Genomic DNA, 13,072 nt, shown 5'->3' with positions numbered 1-13,072 from the left:
CCTAGCCACCTTGGGATGACTCGGCCACCCCATGGTCAAAGGGGATGGCTCCCAAATGGACAAGGGGTAACTACGGCCACCCACTCTTTTGAAAAAAAAAAGTGTATATTTTTTTAATTTGTTATTATTATTTTTTTAAATTAGGTGGCATGATGACGTGGTCATTTATATCAAGTATCGAATTTTAATTGATCTACGTGTTAATGACATCGACTTTCATTAAGTCAATTGCGGAATAATTAATTTAGTCTTTTATTAAAACTATAAAAATCTCTTGTAATAAAAATCAAATCCTAATTAAAAAAAATAAAGAAGTAAACCCTCAAGAGTATTAAGTATTTAACATTTTTTTAACATACCCGCGAAAAAAAAAAAAAAGAGGGAAATTCGAATTAGTTAACCCGCACCGTTCTCAAAAAAATTTAGGATTTGAATGGCTGAATGAATTATCATCTTTGAGAGAGAGAGAGAGAGAGAGAGAGAGCAGCTCGCAAGAGAGCTTCGGCAGACGCATCGGCAGAACCCACCAAACCCCTAGAGAAACCGAATTCCCAAGACCTCACGCCAGCCGAGCCAGCCACTGCGCCACTAAAGGCGAAGTCCAGCTTCATTGTGAAACTCTCGCTCTTACTATTGGGTCCATACTTGGACCTCATCTTCCACCACTACAAGATCGACCAGGACCTAAAGAGGTCGATTCTCATAAATGCGGGGCTCAGCATCGCGGGATTCTTCGTCACTCTTAAGATGATCTCCGTGGCTTCCAGATACGTCATCATGCGTAATCTCTTTGGCTACGATATCAACAAGAAGGGTACCCCTGGAGGCACTCTCAGAGTGAGTGTAATTTTTTGTTGTCTTTCCTGTTGTTTGCGTGTGGTTTTTGATTGAATTATGATCTGGGTATGTGTTAGATTTTGATTTTAAGTTCATTTTGTCAGCTGGGTGTGTGGCAGATTTGGTTTTTGATTGAATTTGTCAACTGGCTATGTGTTAGACTTGTTTTTCGTTGAATTTGAGGCTGGTTTCTGTTACATTTTCCTTTTTGTCGAATTTATGAACTGGGTTTCTGTTGGATTCTCAATTTTCATTGCCATCGTTAAATAAAAGTGTGATTTTGTCCTCTTTGTTTAAAGTTATTTTTAGTTGACAGTAATGGTTTGTATAGAGTATGTATCAGTTTGCTTATCACTGGATAGGTACTAGACTGGTATTTTTATCTGGATTGTTCAAATTTTGTTTTCATCTTAACATTTTAGGACTGTTTGTTTATTGGAAATTATATGAGATGCCTCACCCTTGTTCTGAGTTTGACTTAATGTGTGTGCGTGAGTTCATTAATTTTTGTAATTATCCTAAAATCGAACTTGTATTCATGTTTTTCTTCTCCTTTTTGGTTTGATACATTCTCTAATTTCTCTTTCATTAAAAGATAGCTGAAAACCTGATCTGCACAGTTTTAGTTTGACGGTGCTTGCAAATGGTCCAACAACTGGAAAAGAAGAGTTTATGAGTGGACAATTATAATTCTGTCATCAGCTATTTATAGTATGGGGAGTTGCAAGTATAAACTTTAACTGATCTTAAGTAATCAATCAATTTGTGATTCTGAGGTCTTGTAAACCATGGGAGCAAATTTTTAACGAAAGTTGGCCATGGACAAAAATGCTAAGTTCAAAGCAAAGCTATGAGTATATATTGTTAGTATTCTCTTTTATCTCTTTTCTTTTTTCTTTTTCTGTTTTTTTCCTCCATTTATTCATATACCTTTGAATCTTAGTGCATCCATCTAAGTTCTCTTAGTATCCTTGATGACAGTATTTTGTAATTTTTGCAGGCCTGAGTCGTTGGGTATTGTTGTTGGGATTGTTTTCTTGGTCTTGGCCATCTTATTTCAGTATTTTAACTTCACATCAGATTCAAACGTAAGTTTTTTGTCTTTTGAAAAAAGTTTCTAGTTCATAAACTTGTACAAAGCTTTTATTTATGTATTTATTTTTATGCTTACTGGGACTCCTTGGATTAATTTCAAGCTCAACTTAACTCATCGTGTCCTTATTACTAACATCATTTTAATAAGTTGTGAAAGGCTTTAACTAGAATAAAATTGATGTTTTCACCACATCAATGATGCAGTGGCTTGTTGAGTACAATGCAGCTTTGGCATCCATCTACTTCATGACATTAATTGGATTCGTTGATGATGTCCTTGATATCCCTTGGAGAGTGTGAGTATCCAGTCATCTTTGTTCTTTTCCTAAGCATTTATTTCATTGCATCCTTCTTGAACTAGTGCTGGATTGTATTTCTTATGTGCTTCCTTGTGATTTGTGAAGAGCAGGAAATTACTACTGCCATCATTTGTTGCTCTTCCTTTGTTGATGGCCTATGCTGGGCATACAACAATTATTATACCAAAGCCTCTTATTCCATATGTTGGACTAGAGATTCTTGATCTAGGTATGATTTCTGATGTGAAAAAACAATATGACAAAGAGAGAAACATACCATTTAAATGCTTGTGTTATTTACTCTCTCTCTCTCTCTCTATCTTTCTATATTGCCATCAACTTATATTCAAACATGAGTTGTTTTCTTTTCTTTTTATGTGCTAAATATCTTGGGTTGTCCTTCCAAATTTTGGTGGGTATGTAAATGTTGACATTTATACAAATTCAGGTTCAGGAAGAAAGTTTGGTTAGTACCTAGCCAGGGGAAAAGATCGAAGTTATTATTTCAATGGAAATTTCACATATTTTATCTAAGAAGTGTGTAAGTGGCAGGTAAATCACAAGCATGGCATAAAGAACATGAAGTATGTGCCTTGCTGCTATTAATTGAAATATATATCTTGAATTTCAATGAATCAGTAAACTTGAGCCTTGACATAATTGCATAGTATGTTAGAATCCAAAGTAGATCCATCAATTTAAACTAGCATGTAGAAGAAAGGATGCAGTCAATGTTATTAGGTTCTTTCTCAAGAAGCATAGTATCAACTATATTATAAGTTTGAAGCACGTTTTTTTTTTTAAGATGTTCAAAGAACATGTAAGGGGCCTCCTAATGGATGAGGCATCAGATTCTTCATTATTCAATATCAGAAGAATTTGCTGAAATATGGAAGCATGCCAGTAGCATCCATCTAACTAATGAGCCTACTCTTATTGTGGGGCTAATTTTTGTTGAAGGAAAGTGTTTATGGTTGTCTATGAGCCTAGTTTTGGCTTTTTTTGTTTTTTGATAAGTAATGATGATATAAAAAGAGCACAGAGGGGCGCAACCCATATACACGGGAAGTATAAAAAGAGAGCGCCTAAGAGGGAGAGAAATGAAAGAGGAAGTCAGAAAAGCTAATTACTAACGGAGCTAGCCAGGCGGCCGTCCAAGAGTACAAAGTGAAAAAAAAAAGAAATGAATAAGTTCCTTTAAAGACCTAGAGGAATTCTCAAAACATCTAGCATTTCTTTCACTCCATACACACCACATAAGACAAGGAATAGCATTTCTTTGGCTATTCCTTAAAGAATACACAATCAATTAGAATGGATGTTTAATGAATTGAATTTAGGAAAAGAAGAGTATTGGACAATTCTTCTCAATTATGATAGTAGATTGGTGTTTTGTTATTGAAGAACTTGTGCAAAATAATATGATTGGGATGCACATGGCAAGTGTGCCACTTGAAAAGTGGGATTAATGAAAGAATAAGTGTTTTCTTGGAATCATTGGAATATTATATTTACTAGACTTATCAAAAAAAAAAAAAAAAATTTACTAGACTTGTGTTTAATGTGGTGTCTTTGGAGAGAGAGGAACAAAAAGAGCTTTGAAGATCATGAGAATGGATTGCTAGAAATGAAGAAGACAATGCTACAATCCCCGTATATATGGAGAGTGGCATGCAATAATTTGCCTGTTTTTAATTTTTCTGAATTTTTAGAATTATGTTCTTTTTCTATGATTTAAGGGTTCTCTTATATACTCCTTGTGTACTATGGTTGTGTCTCTGTGCTCTTTGAATGAATATAAATTACTTATCAAAAAATATATGTACATATTTGGTTGATCGGTCCTTCTATTAGTGGGCTGGTATGGTCATTTGGAAAGACACAATTCTCTCTCTCTCTCTCTCTCTGTTAAAGGGTGTGACAAGAAGTAAATTGTGTTAAAGACAGCATGAAAAATCTACTGCTAATCTGCTTGATTACATTCATGATTATGCACTTAACTTCTAAAATTAGATACATTGTGTGCATGAGTTTAATGAATGCTTAGCCACCGCCTTGGGTGGGTGCCAAAAAAAAAGAGTGCTATTACTTCTTGACTGGGTTAAGCAGGTTCTCCCTGACTTTGCCAATGTTCTCCACATTTGAAATGCTGGTTGTTATTTTGATTGTTTAGTTATTTATTTTTCTAGTCTGTCTTACCAATATTTTTTTGATGTCACAGGATGGATATATAAACTATATATGGGGCTTTTGGCAGTTTTCTGCACAAACTCTATAAATATCCATGCTGGTTTGAATGGACTTGAAGTTGGACAAACTGTTGTGATTGCATCTGCTGTAAGCATAAATGCTTGTAAAACCGTTGGATTTTAACTTTGTTAGAGAAAATGACACATCTTAGCAATTCGCAAATTATGATACACAATATCATGCAAATTGGAGCATCCACAGGTCCTGAGCAAAAGCAGGCCCATGCATTCTCAATTTATTTAGTTCAACCGTTACTTGCGACATCATTGTCTTTACTTTCTTTTAACTGGTAGTGATACATCATCTTGTTGCATAGTCTCTTATGATCATTCTTTCTGCAAATTTAAGTAATTCTTCTTGACATTTTGGCCCATGCATTCTCAATTTATTTAGTTCAACCGTTACTTGCGACATCATTGTCTTTACTTTCTTTTAACTGGTAGTGATACATCATCTTGTTGCATAGTCTCTTATGATCATTCTTTCTGCAAATTTAAGTAATTCTTCTTGACATTTTTTGTTGACTTGCTTATGATAGGTACCCTTCTTCAGTTTTTGTTGGAGATACCTACACCTATTTTGCTGGGACGACTATGGCTGTAGTCGGGATTATAGGCCATTTTAGGTGTGTTAACTTACATTCTCTTATAGGTGCTTCTGAAAGTTGGAATCTTCTCTCTTTTTCTTTTTCTTTCTTGTTTTTCTCCACCAGCATGATGTTGCTCTCTTATCTTAAATTATGCAGTAGTAGGAAAAACAGAAAAACTAAGAAACAGTGTGGGTTGCAGTTTTTAATTTCTACTAATAACTTATATCTTCAGTAGCAGCAAGTATGTCTTTTCCTCTCAGTTTCCCAGGACCCTTCCTACTTAGTGGGGCTTTGAAGTTAAAATCTTTATTCATGCTAGAGAAAATTGTGGTTAAGGAATTGGACCTTAGGTACTCTGCCTTAGCTGCAATTGGTGAGAAAGATCATACTGAAATTCCTGCATGGACCGTCTAATTATGATTTTTAATAATTATGTCTGAGAGGAGTTCTAAAAATAATTGGGGACTTGTTTCTGCATGGAAAAATCATGGTTCATGCGTTGGGAAAATCGGTTTGACGTTTCCGAATAGTTCTGGATCAGTTTGGAGCCCGTTTTCAACATACATGCAATCTGGAATTTTGAATTTCAAACTTTGCGTTGATAAGTTTTGAGTTAAACCTACATTCTTCTCCCATTAACATTTCTGCTGGATCACTGCCAGTTTTGTAGAGTTAATCAACATGATCAAATTCAAGTTTAGTAAGCTTGAAGATTACTTGTATCACTATGCTAATACTTTGCCTAATAATGGTTTTCCTTTTTTCATTTTGAAATCTTTGTTGCAGTGAAACACTCCTGATTTTCTTTGCTCCTCAAGTTTTGAACTTCCTCTTATCACTCCCCCAGGTTTGGTCTAATAAACTTTCGCCTCCACGCCCCACCAAAAAGGGAAAAATAAGGCGCATAATTTAGAACTCTGCTGGTCAAGGCATCTAAATTGCGTTATTTTTTTCTCAGCTTTCTGGGTTGGTTCCATGTGCACGGCATCGCCTGCCTAGGTAGCTTTCTGTGTCCTTCAGATTCATTCTCTACAAACTGTCAGTGTATGTGAAACTTTTTCCAGTAATATCGGCCATATCTTTTTAACTGATCAGGTTCGATTCTAAGAGTGGACTACTGACTGGGACAAATGATGGGACACTTGTTAATTTCACTTTGAGAATACTTGGAAAGATGTCCGAAAAGTCACTTTGCACTGTTCTTCTTGTTGTCCAGGTGATTTTTAGCATTATATGTTTCTAATGAGAACTCTTCAGATCGTGGTGTTACTCTTACCTGGTTCCATTCTGTTAAAAGCATGCATCACATGAGACAGTCCACTGGTATCCCTTGCATGTCTGTGTGTGTGAATGGGTATTTGATTTGTGAAGATGGCTCATTAGCACAATTGTATCTATTTTCCACGGGCCATTGCGTGCTGCCTCTGTTTCGTGCTGAGGTATTTCCTCGCCGGTTGGTACAAATGAGGTGGCAACATCAAAGAAATGATCTTCTGGTTATATTAATTATCATCTGGGAGTTTTGCTTACTTGCTAGGGTATTTTGCAGATATGACCCTCTGCTGTTAAGAGTGATTAAAATACCAAAATTACTGGAGCAAGTCTTTCACCCGAAACACAAATCCCTAGCAGTTTTGACATTTTTGGAGATCATGCTGAATGACATTACACTTGTGAGATTAATTTACAGTTATTTTTATGTCGTGGTCCTTCAAGAGGAGAGGACTAATTGGCTGAATTTATCTTGCTGGAAAGCGAAGACAGTTAAAGACCATGTTACTGTTGACATTTCTCTTGTTTCACGAACACACTTTTGTTAGATGATTATTGATGACTACTTCATATAGTGTTCTGGTTTAAAATTAAGGACTAAAGACGATGAATGATGCATCTCTTTTTGAAAATATATGAAGAAAATTTGACCTCTTTATTTTTGGGCGTATGCAGCTGTAGGTGATGTGAAATGTAGGTCTTTACATATGCCAACATCCAAAATTACACAATTGTTCTGAAACTCTGTTGCTTTTCTATATAGTTATTTTGGAGTCTGCCAACTCCTCCGGCATAGGCCTAGGGATGCTATCTTGTAGTGCTTTGCTATATGACAAAGTTTGTGGTGCATTAACAATTGACTAGAGGATCAAATTTTGGAACATTTGTGGTTGTTAGAAACCTAAAAGAGCAGTCGGTCCAATAATAAATCGGATCGTTTTCTGATTAGCATGTACCCTGTTGAGAATGATTTGTTTGTATGATCAATATTTTAGCTAGTTGTTGAGAGTGAATGCATAAACCACCACTTCACTGATTTGCTACACAACAGCAATGCTTGAGTCGGCCATTGGCGATTCCACGCTATCTTCAATCGGATGAGCTGCTGTACCTTCATGAATTACCGTATGGATGCCCACAAGACATTGATATACATGTGATTCAGAGAACAAGTTTTACATGTATGGTCAAATCTTTGCTTCGTTAGGTCTCTTTGAGAAATTATCATGTTAACAATTATGACATCGGAACTCAATATTGAATACATCTCTTATAACACTCCAAATGGTAAATGCATAGAAGTTTGAATGGAAATGATGACTTTAATTCATATTTACCAAAAACCGCCCAAAATTCATTAGGTTTTTGTAGTGAATGAAAATTTAGATAAAATATTAAAACTCGTTAAGATTGTCTGATTTGATTAGTATTGATCTTCAACCTAATTTTAATTTGGGTTTTTTAATTTTAAGTAGTTCCTAATGGACTTGATCTGAGAAACCAACCTAAGTTTACCCCTACACATACACACAATGTACGTATTCATAATAATGTCACATCCTGAATTTAGGCAAAAAGAAAAGAACCACGTTTTCCTCCAAAAGAATCACATGCTCAAATATATACTATTCAAAATGCCCGTGAAAATTGCATGCTCTAAACTCAAAATATGTTAATAGATTAGATCGATGGAATTTACTTCAAACTAATTTAAAGGAAAGCCAAAAGAAAAAGAACCAAGTGTCTAATTGCCTTGACAAGACCACAAGATGGATGCTGCCAATGGTCCGTCATTTTGACCATAAAAAAAATAAAAAATAAAAAAAACCCTTGTGGGCAAACCCCAACCCCAAGTCTTCCCCGATGGATGGTAGTCGTCACAGTCAGGCTGGCCCTCATTTCTTCAGGACAGACCCTTCAAAGCATTCCACAGCTTTGCAGTCAAGTCAGCTGAGGCAGTTGCTAGATGGCTAAGCACAAGAAAATGAAACATTGGTAGAAACTTCTTGTACTTGAGGCATGCTCGACAACTTCTTAGAACTCATCTTTTAAGTTTCTTACTTCTTGGGATATCCAGCTAACACAGCTTGTATCAGAGCTTGGTTAAAGAAGAGCAGGTTGAATTTGAGAGATTAAAGAAAACAAAATTATCATCTTTAGCAACATTTTATCATCTTTGGCAACCTAGTCCACATCCATAGCCTGTTCCTTCTCATGGCTACTGCTAGACCACAGCTTGATCGTCCGATCAGTGAAACGGTTGCTATGGAATGCCCTTCTGCCATTGAAAGAAAACAATAATTAGACGTCAAAAGCAGAAAATAAGATACCAACAAAAAAATTAGCATACATAATACAACATTTGAGGTAAGACATTCAAAAAGTTCCAGACCATGCTGATATATATTTGAATGGTTCATGTGAACGTGGTTTGTACAGTTGCATACACCCCCACATAAAAACTCATCAAGCAATTGCAGATAATTCATGTTTCCATTTGATTGTGTTTATCAAATTAAAAGGCATAGTTATTATGGCACTGCCAGTAATGAATTGTATCATTTTACATTTTAACAAAGGCCAGACCAGAAATGGCTTTCATACTAGATTAGCTTATATGACAAACACTACTAATTATTAGAAGAAGAAAAAACACTACTAATCAGTTTGTTCTGGGTTTTGTACTTTCTTTATGCTGATTTTGTTTTTGTTCTGTTCTTTTCCCTGTATTTTTGAGTCCCTGCCACCTTCGATTCTTGTGGGGTTGGGGGAGGTTTGTGGAACTTTTCCAGTTCTGTGCTCCTTTCTTGCCCTTTTGGTTGTGCCTTTGTCACACCATATATGACTGCCTCTTTTGGTGGTCCTCTTTTTTGGTCTTCGTATCAAGAAAATATAGGTCCACGGTATTTGTTTGCTGCATTGCCTTTTAATTTCTGTTTACCTGTTCTGTTAGGGTGGTTTAGGGTCTTTTTGTTTGGGTTTCCCAGCCCTCCTATGTTGTAATCTCTTGTTCGTTTTTATTGTACTTACAAAAAAAAAAATATTGTCAACATCAGCGTCTCAAGGAAGTGGAGCTACGTGGATTTTGTGGTTATCCAATTCAATTTGACCTTGCGGTACTTTTGCTAAAAAAATGCTCTTCTTCTAGAGAAGATGAGAATTGTTCGAGAAATAACACTTTATTCAGGCGACGGTGAATGCATGGACATACACAAAGATGGAATCAAACAAGAGCAAATTCTCAAAATTTTGGGTCCAGAGGTGCCATCTACTATTAATTTATTACTTGAGTGATCTTTTCTGTTTCTCTGATGCAGGATGAAAAATAAAGAATTTGGTCTTTTAGTTTTATTTAGATTATTAGTTTTATTTGTAATTCAATAATAGGTTTGACCCAAAGTTTTAAGTTATTCTGTAATTCTATAATGGGCTTAGCTCAAAGTCTGTCAAATTAGGGTTAGGATTTTTGTCAGTCTATTTAAATGTTCTTTTGTAATAATTTTTAAATGAATGGTGAATTATAATCTGTGTGAGATACTTTTATAAGAGATGAGATTTTTCTGTTTAAGGTGCGACTCCTTTTGTCTTTGATGTTGAGACTTTGCCAAACTCTATTACTGGCTGATGAGACTTTGTTCAACATGAAATCTATCTTTATTTTTTTTTATTATTTATGATACAGTTGCAAGAACTTTCATTTTGGACTAAAAGAAAACTTTTTGTTGCATATTTGCCTGGCCCAAAAAAATTATATTTCTAAGGGTAAATTTTGTATGTTAAATGACTATTAAGAATAGGGGTGAAGTAAAAGAGCACGCCGTGTGCTGTGTATCACGACTCTAAGAATGCGTGTGCTGTGTATCATGACTTTAAGAATAGAAGAATGTAGAATAAAATAGTCTTTTATTCTTCTACGAAGGAGAAGAGCTGCTAACGCCGAACCGGCGGAGCTAGAACCACTGTTGGAGCTGGAGCCAGAACCACCGACAGAGCTAGAACCGCCGTTGGAGTTGGAGCCAGAACAACCGTCGAAGTCAGAACCACAGTTAGAGCCGGAGCCAAAACCACCGTTGGAGCTAGATGTCAGTCTTAAATCAAAAGGATAATGGCAATAATAATGGCAACAATGGTAACAGTTGTAGTGGTATGGGGGCATTCTTACCATGAGGGCAACAGTGGAGGTGATGGTATTCACGCAAGATCAATTTGCTTAGAATTCCCAAGGTTTGATGGTGAGTTGGTGTTATGAGGCATCACAATTTTTCAACTACTACAATACTCCAGTACAGCAGAGGCTTACAGTTGCTTCATTTCATATGGAAGGTAAGGCCCTAATCTGGTTTCAAGAAATAGATGCTATTAGATGTTTTGGTAGTTGGGAAGATTTTGTTAAGGCCCTGCAAGGTAGTTTTGGGAACGGATCCTATGATGATCCCTTGGAATCATTGGCTAAACTGAAGCATGTAGGTTAAGTGGAGGAATACAAAACTCTGTTCGAAATTTTAGCCAATAGAGTTTATGGATTGTCTGAAACTCACAAATTAAGTTGTTTTCTTGGGGGTCTGACTACTTATTAGGCTGTTTAATTCTAAAAATCTGGTTGATGCATATGCCTTATCAAAAATTCAGGAAGAAACATGTGTTAAATAGTAGAAGTAGAAGAGGGGTAAGACCCTTTTGGAGTTCAAACCCTCCTCAAAGCCATACTGCTGGAAGTGGTTTAGGCACAGCGATGGGGTTGAATAGAGGGTTTGGAATTGTTAGTGGGAGAGTGTCATTTTGCTAGATCCCCACGGAGATAAAATCATCTCAGCTGATGGGAGGATTTGTCAAATTACACTTCAGCATAACATGACTTCCACACTATTTTACTGAATCCACAAAGAAAAAATAGATGCTCTCAGTCCTCTATTCCACTTCTGCAGAAACTACAATGAGCATCACCATTAAAACCCCATTGTTGCAACTTATCACCGGTAGTCAAAGCATTTTTTACATTAACATGTTTGACAGTATATGGATCTTAAGCAAGATTAACAATGGGCTAACCATTTAATGATGTTTAGCGTATTTCACCGTGCATGGAGGTGTGGATATGCTGCTAGAAGGTATTAAGCTTCTTTTGATCTGCATGTGTAGGGATGAAAGCAGATGATGACCATTTTTCTTGTGAAAGCAGAGACAAACATGAATTGGAACTGGACTTCAAGAGATATTGGGAAGAGTTCCAGTCATCCAGCTCGGAAAAGGTTCTTGCTTGTCAATATGTTTGTTTACTTATACTTCTGCTACTCTTCTATGTACCGTCTTTCTAGCTTTACTTGAACTGAAATCATTCGTTAATGGCTTTTTCGTCATCCATAGGAGAAAAAAGCAGCCATGAATTTGACTGTAGATTAATGAAGCATCATACTAATGTAGTTCAGTTACTTGCCATGTATGCACAGAGTTCCTCCTTATCCAATTTGCTGTACTCAACCTTCTTTTATCCAAACTTAATAGTTCCATAAGATGGTCACTGCTGTATGCTAGATTCACTTTGTAATGGAATTACAGGTTAATTGCAGATTTTTTCTACCAAAAAGAAAGATTTGATTGTTGATTAATAATCAGTTGTGACATTTGGTCATGTTTCATGTGTAAGCAATGGTATTTGGTGCCCCTTTTTTTTTTTTTGGAAGTCGCAGTATTTGGTGCTACTGGCGCCAAAACTGTTCTGTTATAAGAACATGGATACTCTTATCGATTTATGATCTTTAAATACTTATGTTATGTTTGGTACGCGAAATGGCTATTCCATTAGAAAAAATGGAATAGCTTTTATTAGGAATAGAAGAAGGTTGAATAAAATAGCATTGGAATACTTATCAAAAAAAAATAAAATAGCATTGGAATAGTCATTCCTATTGCTCATGAGGGAATGCCTATTCCAAAGCTATTTCATTCCACCTTCCTACCAAACGTAACATTAATGTTTTACTCTTTCTTTTTTCTTTTTTTTTAAATATTTGTTTTTGTTTAGATTGTTTTCTTCTCTCTCACATAGATGGGTGGCAGCCCTTTATGTAATTTGAATTCATTTTCAATTAATATTCAGGAGATATTTTCTTGTTGTTATAGGGTGCGTGAGTCTTCTTTTACTGCCTTTTTGATTGCGTATTACCATTTTGATTGCCACAGTATCAGATAGACATGTTGATCTTGAAGTTATTCAAATGCTCGTTAACCTTCTAGGAAATTAATTGAATAAGCTTGTCATTATTTCCATTATGCAAATTCTTTGAGAATAAAGCTTTCCAGGATTACAATCATCATGATAAGTAACCTTGTGCTATACTATAGCATGTAAGTTTCATTAGACCCACAAAAGTGTAGCATGAAGATCTTATGCTGCCCAAAGGGCTGTCTGGCGGTGTCTTTAACAGAAAATTAGTTGATCTCAGCAAAACAACATTTCTAGCATTTATTTCCAGCATAAATTTAAACAAACTGATAGAACTGTGAGGGAATAAGAGGATATAAGGCATGCCTGTGGTCCTGAAACAGTGCAAGAACACACCAAGATGCCCTATAAAGGGATTATAGACTCAGCTTTTGCAGAACTTGTTAGACCTAGACTTAATTTGCCTCTCTTCTTGATGGATTTTTTTATTTTATTTTATTTTATATATTTTTTCTTATAGTTTTTTCCTTTTTCCAATTGATAAATGACACAATCACACAGTGTGAC

The 13,072-nt window shown here is 35.8% G+C and overlaps 1 protein-coding gene across 1 annotated transcript; it reads left to right on the top strand.

Moving 5' to 3' along the window:
• Nucleotides 1-751: 751 nt before the first annotated feature.
• LOC132169478 (uncharacterized) lies at nt 752-9,392 on the top strand (the record flags this gene model as incomplete). Its single annotated transcript, XM_059580507.1, has 11 exons — nt 752-837; nt 1,838-1,925; nt 2,137-2,228; nt 2,342-2,460; nt 4,453-4,568; nt 4,616-4,770; nt 5,020-5,106; nt 5,857-5,917; nt 6,029-6,069; nt 6,166-6,286; nt 7,394-9,392. Coding segments are annotated over 11 exons (1,122 nt in total), but the record flags the coding sequence as incomplete, so codon positions are not given.
• Nucleotides 9,393-13,072: the final 3,680 nt, after the last annotated feature.

Source organism: Corylus avellana, chromosome ca2 (assembly GCF_901000735.1).
Source record: "Corylus avellana chromosome ca2, CavTom2PMs-1.0".
In the NCBI taxonomy this organism is placed as follows: Eukaryota; Viridiplantae; Streptophyta; class Magnoliopsida; order Fagales; family Betulaceae; genus Corylus; species Corylus avellana.
Note: the sequence above shows the minus strand (reverse complement) of the source record. Positions and strands in the feature narration are given on the sequence as shown.